The following is a 12,000-nucleotide window of genomic DNA, read 5'->3' as shown; positions in this document are numbered from 1 at the left end:
CTTCCTTCAGCAGTAGGCATGAGAGCAAATTCAAGCTTTGAAATGGAGTCGAAGCATTTCCTTAGGTGCGGCTGCACAGCTTGGGGATTTCTTGTCTGGGCCAAAATCTCCAGAAGTTCATCATTTGACAAGAAGTAAAATCTGCATTAACAAAAAAATTTAAAAATATAACTTGAAACTGAAGCAAAGTCTTAGATGGACAGTTCTAAGAAATATTCCTTAGCCACTTTTATACCCCATCCATTGATTTCTTGAATCTTTTAAACTGGTCTTAGGTTTCTGGGGAGGCCACATGTCTCTAATTACAATTGTCGTGGGATTGGTGATGACACACCTCAAACACCTGGATTAGTGCCTAGTACATGAAGGAGAGATATTTTCCACAACAATTGTGAAAAATGTGAACTCTTTTTATGATCCTGATTTGTTTACATGCTTATCTTAACTGTATCTGAGCTCCTAGAGTGAAGATACATCATTTAATTTCCCCAGAATCTAGCCTACTACTCTACACATACCTGGTATTCAGTAGTTATTTGTTTAACAGATAACTGACACGTGGGTGGTTGCAAAAATGTTGTTTGGTTTTGTGAATGTACATAGCCATTCTCCCAAACCAAAACCACACACCATTCCCTGCAGCACGTGCTACTGAGAAGTGGCAGAACCGAGTGTTACAAACACACCCTTTTCCAACCATTTGAGACTGCACCTATGCAGAAATAAAACATACTGTATGCATTTCAATGCTGTGACTAGCAAGATAGATAAAAGAAATTGTAAACCCATAGAATACTATTTTGCTACACACCACAGGCTTTTTGAAAATAAAGTTTTATTCTCACATGTTTATGTAAGTAAACTATCTAGGACAACTTTTGTATTACACAAACAGAGCTGAGTAGCTGAAACAGAGATTAAAAAACCTTCAAAGTCTTAAATAATTACTATGTAGCCTTTTATTTTAAAAACTGTGATCCCAGAGCCAGCAGATAGCATGGTGGTTAGGGGGTTGGATTCCTACATGGCCAGCCACAGCTACTTGAAAATCACGCTGGGTGCATGTGCATGTGTGTCCAAAATCCTGAGAGGAGATTGGAGGAGAAGGGATTGCAGCATGGCCATCCCCCCTGGGAATAATGTCTCACTTTCCCTCTCTCTTTCTCTGTTTCTCTCTGGTGACTGTAAAAGCCTCTGGCAAAGACCTTAAAATCACCTCCTTCTTTTGGTGCAACCACCTGAAGCTTTGGCTGTGCTCTCTAAAATTTCTGCCTGTACTAGTAGATTTCTTCAAAGTAGCCCTTGCCCCTTTCCTTTTTCTGTCTCTAGCACATATGACAACCTCTAATTCCCTGTACACAATTTTTTTTTTTTTCTTGCTACAGCGCACATGTGCTCACCAGAAAGAGAGACAGAAAGCGAGAAATCACCCCCAGGAGGGATGGCCACGCTGCAATCCCTTCTCCATCTCCTCTCTGGATCTTGATCTGTGTTCCTGATCACAACTTGGGCAAGTAATACAACCAGATGTTAAAAATATAACTACTTCAGTCTCAGTTTTGGCTGAAGCTCTAGGACCAGAGTTGCCAAACACTTCTACATTTCAAAGTGAGATGTCAGATGCTTTGGGACTCCCAAAGAGATGGAGGATGATGTAACTTGAAAAAATAAAAGCATTGGAATTGGAGAGGCTGAAATATTGAATATATACATATATATATATATATACATACTTTTTTTTTTTTGGTGAGGTTTTTGCTATAGGGCGCGTGTGCTCATCAGAAAGACAGAGAGAGACAGAAAGTGAGAAATCACTCCTCAGGGGGGATGGCCACACCGCGATCCCTTCTCCTCCATTCTCCTCTCAGGATCCTGGGCACAGATGCACATGCGCCCGGTGTGAGTTTAAGCCGCCGGGTCTGGGACTCGAACCACGGTCGACTACGTGGGAGTCCAGCGACATAGTCAGTATGATAACTGCTGATCCCTTTTATTTTTGGAGAGAGAAGTGCTCAGGATTTCCTGTATCCCCATGAGGAAGGCTGGGCTTCCCTTTCCTCAGCCTGGACATCTTGGAGAGCTTAATATATGTTTCCACCAACTAACCTAATGAAAATTGCTCAAGCAACACAGGTCTCTCTCTCTCTCTTCACATCTGTGGACACATGCACATGCACCCCTATCCACCAATAAAATAGTAAAACTACACAATGATCGAGGATCCTTCTAACACCTTGAGTAGCTAACTCCTTAAATCTTTACCTAATACTGTATCTTTATCCTTGAGACTTACACTCCCCAATCTGGGTATAGCTAGGTTTTCATTATCATAGACCTTTCACATTTCTCTTTGGTTTCCTGAATTTTTAAAAAAAGAATTATTTATTTATTTAATTTCATTTGCTATTATTTTTAAAATTTGACCAGAGAGAGAGAGAGAGAGAGAGAGAGAGAGAGAGGAAGAGAAAGAGAAAGCAAGAAAATAAGTTTGCCAGGTCCAGGGCTTGAACCACAGTTAGCCATGTGAGAATCCAGCGCCTTTATCCACCACACCACCTGCCAGGCCCTGGTTTCTTGACATTTTGAGGTTATAACCATAACTTTGACTTGATCAATAGTTTTAACTGCTTTATAAACTTACCTTGGAAAGATAACTCTTTTTGATTCTAAATATGCCTCCAGACACTTCTGAATTTGGTCAAGTAGTGCGTTATTGTTTTGAAAAGTCTCCAGAAGTCCTATTTGTTGAAAAATAAGTATTGATAATACATTAAAATAGAGAATTTAACTTTTCATTTAATAATTTTACATGGAAGTAAAATATGATATTAACATTTTAAAAACTTTGGCTTTATTGATAAAAGAATGGCCTAATAAATTAAAATCTGGGAGGTATTGGCTAAGAATTTTAACCATTATTTTTAATATCAACTTACCATGTAAGTATAGTTAATTTGAAATGTTTTTAGCTGCATGCTCCACTTCCGGGAGGCTGGGAGTCCACAAACCAAATCTAAACATTTGCCTTCTCCTTGACCCTCAAATCAAAGCCAGTCTCTGTACTCTCCCCATCCTCCTCCTTCACCTTTTTACTCATTTATGTCTCTTCTACATCCTCTGTCATCTTTAAATGCCAACCTTGCAGCAATGGGATACAATTTTTTTCACCACCAAACTAAAGCTCCTTAGCAAGCTCCATGTCTCATTTACCTTTGAAGTTCTGTTGTTTCTCATGGTGACTAGTTTCCAATCCAAGCCCCCAAATCAAATCCAAAGACTTTACTATGGTTTCCAAGGCTCTTTGTAATCGATGACCTAATCCAAAGCCCAATCCTCCATCCAAGTACTCATCTCCCAGGCTTCATCTTCGAAGCCCCTCTGGAACTCTGGTCCAACCCACACAGGCTGCCTTGCTAGCAGCTGTGCCTGCTAAACTCGCGCTCATTTCAGGCGCCTTGCTTGTGTTCTTCCCTCTGCCATCAGTAATTCTCTCTTAGATTCACATACATGTGTAACTCCCTTATTCCTGCAAGTTTCTGCTCAAAAGTCACTTCATCAAAAAAGCATCTATCTCTATATATATCTACACTTTAGCTGAAATCCATAGGGCAAGATTCATTTTTGGAATCAGATTTTTTTTTTTTAATTTCAAGTCTGGTAGTAGCTAAGACAGTGCTCTGAACTCAAACATAGTGATACTTTGCAGCAACGAGTTTATATATGACCATTTAAATGGCTGTAGTAGGCAGAATAATGGTCCCTCAGGGTTGTCCATTTCTTCATTCCCCAAACCTGTGAATATATTAACTTAGATGTGATTAAGTTAAAGAATGGGGAGATTATCCTGGATAGTTCAGTGGGTCTAATATAACCATGAAGGCCCTTATAAGAGGGTGATGGCCGAAACAGAGGTTGGTGCAATGTGGTTGCCGGTTGGAAGAGGGCCACGGGCCAAAGAATGTGGGAAGCCTGTAAAACCCCTGAGTTTTCAATTGTATGATTGTTTATAGTTTTCCTTTTCTATTTCTGTTTTATATAAGAACTTTTGGACAAAGGCATAGCATAGCAAGCTGCCTTTTCTTGGCAGAAAAACTGTCTGGGGACAGTCACAAGGATAAGCCAGGTGCTGCCATTGGCTGAGCAACCAGTACGCTTGCCTAGACTTTGATGCAAAGTACAAAGTTTGACAGCCATATATATAAGGGACTTCAAAAATCCGTGGGAAAATAGAATTAAAATCTAAAATGATTTGGTGCAAAAGATTTAAAATCCATGCATAGTTTTTTCAAAATATATATTTCCATGAGCTTTTTGAATACTCTCATATGTATGCCCAGAAAGACTTTTGATTCCACATCTATAAAAACAGAATTTATTAAAACACATTTCAACCTTGATGCTGGAATTGTAACTAAGTGGTAATATTTTTAAAGTACTTTTAATGAATTGTCAAGGTATGGAAATTTTTGTGTTTATAATCTGTGGGAGAGCTTTAGCAGAATGAGTCAACTGAAAGTAAATATACACCTTGTAGTAAGAACTGTGAAAGGCAACATTATTGATCGCTTATGACCACATCCACACATGATTAAAAACAGCAAAGGAAGTAGATTCTTGTGTTCTAGAACTGCAAACTAATCTGAGAGATAGTAATAATAATAAAAGAACAGTGTCCAATTCATATTGCTTGGCAAGCATGTCAAATACAAATATTCCTAGTCATCAATGCTGACTAGAATCAAAGGTTGAAAGTACCATGTTATTAGATTGTATAGTTGACGTTTTATTTTATTTTTTTAGGTTTTTGCCATAGGGCTTGCGTCTCCTCTTAGACAGAGAAAGATAGAGAGAGGGAAAGTGAGAAATCAACCCTTAAAAGGTGATGGCCACACTGCAATCCCTTCTCCTCCATTCTCCTCTTGGGATTTTGGGCACACATGCACACGTGCTTGGTATGATTTTCAAGCTGCCCAGTACAAGACTCAAACTACAGATGGCCATGTGGGATATCAGTGCCTTAACCACCATGCTATCTGCTAGCCTCAAAACATTTTATTAATAGATGATTGTTAAGTCTTTCTGTTTGTTTTTAAACTTTTGTTTTATACCTGGCTGGGTAGCAGCCCGAAGAGCGTTAGGCAGCCGATTCACCTTCCTCATGATTTCTTTCCAAGACTTATCCACCTGAAGGAACATCTTGGCCTCTGCAGGCAATTGTCTCTGAATATCTGGAGCATTAAATATACTTTCTAGGTAGAGCCAGTTTCTCTGGCAGGTCAGCCACTCTTCCTAGTAGAAAAATAGGGACATCAAATACTAACTTCAAAACTGAAAATATGGTTACATTAAAAATCATTATGTGGAAGAATCTCTACCTCTTGCCCCAGGGACTATAGGTCCTTTGAAATTAAATTATTTAAAGGGTCCAAGACTCACCTTAGCCTAATTTTACCTGGCTCTCTAGTGAGTAGAGTTACAATGAGCCTATTGCGTGACTCACTATATAACTCATGAAATTAATTATAATCAGAATGAATCCAGTGAAACATGATTTAATGCCTAGACAAATCATTCCAGAAGGAGAAAAGATTCCTGATTAAATAAATACAAAGAGTTTGGGAGGTAGTAAGCTTAATAACTATTTCCAAATACGATAGGATTCTCATGAAAAATATGTTTTTTTCTTTTTCTTATTATGTTTACATTCTTTTTTCACCTTTCATTTTTATCTTTTGTTTTCTTTTTGTTTTCCAAAAATAAAAATAGTGAAACTGCTCATGACAGAACATATAATAAATACAGAGGACTGGGAGGAAGAAGAAAATTACACTTTGACTCTCTTTTTAGAGATAAAATTTTTAACAAAGAAATCAGAAACACATATCAGAAATTAAAGTACATAGGGCCAGTCCCATGATGTAGTGGTTAAGGGAGCTGGATCCCAGGTCCAAAAGTGGTTTGAGTCATGGTCCTGATGGCTTGAAAAACATACCAGGCATGCATGTGTGTGTGTGTGGGTGCCAAATTCCAACAGGTCGGAGAAACAGAGGGGAAGAGGTTGTGACATGACCACATCCCTTTGAGGGGTGCTTTCTCCCTCTCCTTCTCTCTCTCTGTCTCTCTGTCTTCCTCTAGTGAATGCATGTGCCCTCAGGCAATTAAAAGAAAAAGAAATCAAACTCCATATACTGCACTTTTCCTCTGTGCCTCCTACCGTGACATGTGTGGCTTGAGATCCATGAAAGAGTTTTTCCTGTCTCATTCTATACTTGGCAGTTATGCCCAAATCCCAATGTCACAACCACTTTCTGGTTTATCTCACACTTTCACACAATTAACTGTCTGGATGATTCCTACTATTTGGCACAATCTTCTTTTAAGGCCCCTCTATGAACGCATGCTCAATTTTGAAGAGTAGTCCCCCTTTCCCTGGGACTCTGCCATAAATTCAGAAGGCTGAACTGGGGTGAAATAATGGGATGTTCATTGAAGAGGATGGATCTGAAAAAGTTCTTTTTGAAACAAAGTTGGAACAAATGATCTCTTCTGACTTACTGCCTTTTTTATTTCATAAAGAATTTTTCATATTAGAGTATATAGAAACCTAAACATAATTAAACTAAGCTAAAAATATGAAGTATAAGACAGAGATTGAATCAGAACAAAGTAAGACTAGTGTAAAAGGGTTCTTTGTTTTACTGCGGGATATTCCAAGATAGGATAAAATAAAAAGGTGTGCACGACAGAGAAAGGTTCCAAAATTCAAGCAACAATGTGTGTTCTTCCAGTGTATGAAGGGTTGTTGTGTTAGGTCTTAAGGTGGCGCCCAAGATGTAGTGATCACACCCCTGTGTGATTTATTTCCTTGAGGGTGGATGCCACCTGTAACTTGCTTTTAACCATACAGAACATGGCAAAGGGGACAGGAAGCACAGATTACATTTCTGTCACATAAGACTAACATCTGTCTTGCCAGGAGTTTTTCTTTTACCTGCTATACTGATGAAACAAACAATGATATTGAGGAATTCCACAGAGAAGAAAATCATTGGCAACAAAACACTAGGAGATGAGGATGGCCTTCAGCTGAGGGCCAGCGAGAAACTGAAGTTCTTATTTCTAGAACTGCAAGGCAATGATTTCTGTCAACAATCTGGCTGACATCTTCTATTGCAGCCTTGTGAGACCCTAAGCATGGGGCCCAGTTAAACCATGCCTGAACTCTTGACACACAGACACTATAAGATAATAATTGTCTATTGTTTAAAGTACTAAGCTTGTGGTATTTTGTTTCATAGCAAATAACTATGCAAAAGTGATGGTAATGACATTAGTCTGTATAATTATGTAATGAAGAGTTCAACACACGTATTTCCCTTACATTCTGAACATAATGTCAAAAGTTAAATCTTAACGTTATAAACTATATAATATTTAAATAATTTATGATGAATATTTAAATGATATAATATTTAATGATAATATTTAAATGATAAAGTAAAAAAATGTTTTCTTTCTTTTTTTTCTAGAATGCGTGTGCGCTTGCCAGAGAGAGACAGAGAGAAAGGGGGAGGAGAAAGAACCCTCCCCCCTCCATGGGGCATGGTCATGCCACAATCCTTTTTCTATGTTCCCTCCCTTTGGTTTTTTTGGCATGTATGTGCATATGTCCAGTGCGTCTCTTAACTGCCAGGTCCAGGACTTGAATTGTGTGGTTGGACATGTGGAATCTGACTGCCTTAACCATTAGACCACAGAGCTGGGCTAAAAAAAAAATATTTCTAAGGTCCTCATTACTCAAAATATTTTCTGAGCCCATGAATTAAAATTATCCTTACTCACCAGTGTTTGATTAAATAAAGCAAGTTGTTTCTGCCAGTCATCCACTCGAGGTTTCAATGGGCCAACATAACGTGAGGAGGCAATGGTTGCAATGTTGATGGTGCTGTCATCAAGAAGGACCTTTAAAGAAAGGGGTGGAAAATACATGCAGCACTGTGAATTTGTGCCCTCAGTGATATTTCAGGTATTTAATTCCAAGAGTCTAATTAAAAGCTAATGCTCCAAATGAATAACTTAGTGCCATCTATTGTCTCCTATTCATGTATTTTTCCCTCCTTACAACTTACTATGATGTTCTCTCAAAGGCCTCCCAAGACCTTCTGATTGTCAGATCTTGGATGTTTCTGTTATTATTAATGGTGCAAGTGTTCGTTTGGTTCAACATTCTTCTACCTGGTAAAGAATTATTAGTCAACTGGTACCCTCACTATTAGGTAACTGGTACTTTCTTTACACAATTTGGTCACCCAGATAGGTCTTCCTTTCTCAAAACACTCTGTTCTTGCAAAATGAGCTCTTTCCTGTCCAATGGATTATCCCTTTCCCTCAATTATCTCAAGGAAGAAGAAACTGAACTTATTCATGTCAAGCTCTGAATGGTTATTGACAGTTTTCCCTCCCACTTTCTCCCCTACAGTTTCCTTTTGCACAACAGCATGCCTCATAGAACATGTGAACTTTTTAAAATGTGTCATTAGACTGAAAGATTTAATTGTCTGTTTCAATTACAAAACTTCTTGAGAGATGAAACTCTATCACTTGGCATCACTTGGCCTCACACTGACTGACCTTCACTTTGAGTCTGTTATCTCATCCATTGCCCAGAGTGAAGCTTAGTCTTGTTCTTCCATACTATACCTTGAAAAGTAATTTTACTTCCAGCTCTGACCTGGGTACATTCTAGTAGGTCATGACTTCATCCTCTTATTGGGCTATACGATTTTGTTCCCTTTGCTTAACAAACATGCCTTCAGATTTTAAGGTGCCCAAGAATAATTCCAAGCAAATGGATTAGATTTATCTCTTTTTATGGTTGGTAGAGAATGGTTATTGACTCCTAATATCAACAAATATATGTTAATTTGGCTTCTTAGTATGCTATAAATATGAAGTGCTTATCATGTTTCTTTGTTGTTTAAATCATTTGAAATGTCCTTTATTCTGTTCTATGTCTATCAACTCCCATTTACTATTTAGGGTCCAGCTTCTCTTGGCTAGTCTACAAATAATTCTCTGATAATTTTGCTTTTCAAAATTCCTTAACAATTATCAATTACAAATTACAACTCTTATACATATATGCTATTTTTATTGCTTTGCTAAATACTTCGTGTATAGTCATCATTATGTTTTTTTAGTGACTCTCATTTTTTCAAATCATAATCCTTTACAGAAGACTTAGGATTAAGAGTGGCCAAGACCTCTGCCATGAATTTTCAATAACTCAGTGACCCACCTGTATGTCATATGTTCCTCCTAGGATAAATACGTCTTTGGTGTCACGATGCGGCAGAATAACAAATTCAGTTGTTTTCCAAGAATCCTCCACCTTGAAAATATTTCAAACTTTAGGATATCTAAATTCATTTATGTTTAGGTACTCGATAAATGTATGTGGAATGAAGTAAAACTCTACAATTATACCATTTCCCCGCTACTGTCCCTTAAAATGTTTAAATCTTCTTGACTAAATGACACTAATTTGCTTACTTTTATTTAACTAACAAAACATATAAACAACTTGAGATACTTTAATGTATACTCTCTCCCATTTTACATTTTAACTAAAGAAAAAAATTATTTTTACACAGACAATTATAGGTGCACATATGTTTTCGTGGTTAGAATGTAGTGTCTTAAGTAGAGAGGTATTCTCAATGTCTTTTGAAGTATTTACACAGATTTGTCTGGCATTTTGGAAAATAATATATTTTTATTGAAAAGATCTTTGTATTTATAGGGTTCTTCATGTAAGCCTGCAAATTAAAAACTTTATTGCCATCAAACTCTTGCAAGGCTATAGGCTAACCAGGAAGAGGAGATCTGTAGATGTGAAAACAATAATACAAAGGGACTTCAAAAACTTTGTGAAGAAATGAAAAGTGAGGGTTTATTTTGGTGCAAAAAAAGTTCAAACCCATGTATAATTTTTCATAATACTTATTTTCCATGAACTTTTTTCAAGATCTCTAGTGATGTTAGTAAACCTAAGGAAACAATAGAGGGATTACTGTTAATGAGGTGAAAACTGCAGTGTTGAAAAATCCATCCAGACAATCAAAAGTTGATGATCTTCACATAAAATCTGAAATATATTTACATTTCTTGATTTTCAGAACATATATATGTGTGTGTGTGTGTGTGTGTGTGTATTTCTACCCCTTCCCCCCAAGATTTACCTTTTTAAGAATGATCTCTAAGGCAGCTTCTCCAGAAGCCTGTCCAGATATATCCTGGATTTCTTGACCAAAGTCAAAGACATGTAACTCAGAGAGCCTCTCCAAGGTTAATGGAGTTTCAGGTTCCAGCAGTGTGGCATCAACTGTTTGTTCAATAGCTACCCAATGTCTAGCCTTCAAACTTGGGTTCCTCAAGTCGATGATAACTGGAAGCTGCAAAACACACACTCTCCAAGACACCATGCTTTTTATCCTAAAAACACAACCTTAGGTTTCTGTTTTCAATTTGTGACTGTAGAAGACTTGAAAAAAGCACCACTTACACTCTTACCACAAAGAAAAACCAAGGACCAGCAGATGGTGTAATGGTTACATCACTGTACTCCCATGTAGTCCACCACAGTTCAAATTCCGGACCTGATTTAAAACTCAGGGTGGGTGTGTGTGTGTGCATGCCTAAAATCCTGAGAGGAGAAGAGAGGAGAAGGGATTGTGGCATGGCCATCACCCATGGGGGGGGGGGGATTTCTCACTTTCTGTTTCTCTGTCTCTCCAGTGAGCACATGCACCCTTTAGCAAAAATCTCTCTTAAAAAAAAAAAAACAAAAAACAAAGAGAGAGAGAGAGGAACCTGGACCAACTGAAAATTGATGTCTTTTACTGAGTCCATCAGAGAACTGAGTTTACAGGGCAGCCATAGAACTAAAAATTTGGGGTTAGACTAGCACCTGCAGGTTTTTCCATAGGGAAAAATAGTAACTAAGACTTTGCTTATGTGGGGAAGATTCCTTAGGATGACTTATAAACTAGCAAGAATATTCAGCTGAATTTTAGAAATAAAATACTAAAGACTTAGTGTGGGGTAGCATGAGAATGTAAAATTCCTGGGCCTACAAATATAGAGCTGTCATAGAGAAGACTAGAATGAATTTCAAGAAAGCTTTCCTAAAGTACTGTTTGAGGGGATGGAAATAGCACTGCTATAACTATAACCAACATTTTCCCCTCAGAACAAAACCCTGGATGTGCAGGGTTTTTTTCATGTCGCCTTCAAGCAATGGTCATGACTCACTGCAGATGTCTGCATATAATAGGAGAAAAGGAACATGAGAAAAAGGTCTATCTCTGGGGGAGAGACAGAAATACATGCTTGGCCTAGCACTGCACCTGGAGGAAGGGCAGGAGTACCAGGTGAAGATCAGAATTCTGAGAACAGACACAGAGCCTTGTAAGATAGATACTTAATAAGAACACAAAGGAATGCTCCTCCTCACCTCTCCTGCTAGTCTAACAAGTATTGATTACAAGTAATAATGGAATGCAAAGTGGAGGTGTGCACAACACTAACAGAAGATTCAAGGTTAGGGGAAAACAAAAACAACACAAAATAAAGTTTGACAAACCAGCTTAAATACTAAACACAATGTATTACTAGAAAAATTGGAAGCCTGTGGTACACTGAGGACAAACATAGCAACATCAAACTGCAAACCTAGTCTAATTCCTAACTAGTTTTAACCCAGCATGCCACACAAAAAGCCCAGCAGAAGGAAAAATATACTTATCTCCAAGTATAAAAATGATTTACTTCAGGGAACCAGCAGTTAGCGTAATGGCTATGTTGCTGGACTCCCACGTAGTCGACCGCGGTTCACGTCCTGGACCCGGTGGCTTAAAACTCACGCCGGGCGCGTGTGCGTGCGTGCCCAAGATCCCGAGAGGAGAATGGAGGAGAAGGGATTGCGGCGTGACCATCCCC

The 12,000-nt window shown here is 38.2% G+C and overlaps 1 protein-coding gene and 1 pseudogene across 1 annotated transcript in view; one reads left to right on the top strand and one right to left on the bottom strand.

Annotated features, from left to right (window-relative positions):
- Nucleotides 1-12,000, bottom strand: part of DNAH6 (dynein axonemal heavy chain 6) — a 314,451-nt gene that overhangs the window by 179,016 nt on the left and 123,435 nt on the right. Inside the window, exons 19-24 of the mRNA XM_006149128.1 lie at nucleotides 10,242-10,454; nucleotides 9,299-9,391; nucleotides 7,843-7,962; nucleotides 5,109-5,289; nucleotides 2,642-2,738; nucleotides 1-141 (exon numbers count right to left, since the gene is read on the bottom strand). The exon at nucleotides 1-141 is cut by the window's left edge and continues 79 nt beyond it. Of these exons, the coding sequence (XP_006149190.1) occupies nucleotides 1-141; nucleotides 2,642-2,738; nucleotides 5,109-5,289; nucleotides 7,843-7,962; nucleotides 9,299-9,391; nucleotides 10,242-10,454 (845 nt within the window). The remainder of the gene's footprint in view (nucleotides 142-2,641; nucleotides 2,739-5,108; nucleotides 5,290-7,842; nucleotides 7,963-9,298; nucleotides 9,392-10,241; nucleotides 10,455-12,000) is intronic.
- LOC102480967 (cytoskeleton-associated protein 2-like) overlaps nucleotides 11,388-12,000 on the top strand; it is a 10,729-nt pseudogene continuing 10,116 nt past the window's right edge.

Source organism: Tupaia chinensis, unplaced genomic scaffold (genome assembly GCF_000334495.1).
Source record: "Tupaia chinensis unplaced genomic scaffold, TupChi_1.0 Scaffold000253_1, whole genome shotgun sequence".
Classification (NCBI taxonomy): Eukaryota; Metazoa; Chordata; class Mammalia; order Scandentia; family Tupaiidae; genus Tupaia; species Tupaia belangeri.
The sequence above is the reverse complement of the archived record's forward strand: the minus strand, read 5'-3'. Positions and strand labels throughout refer to the sequence as shown.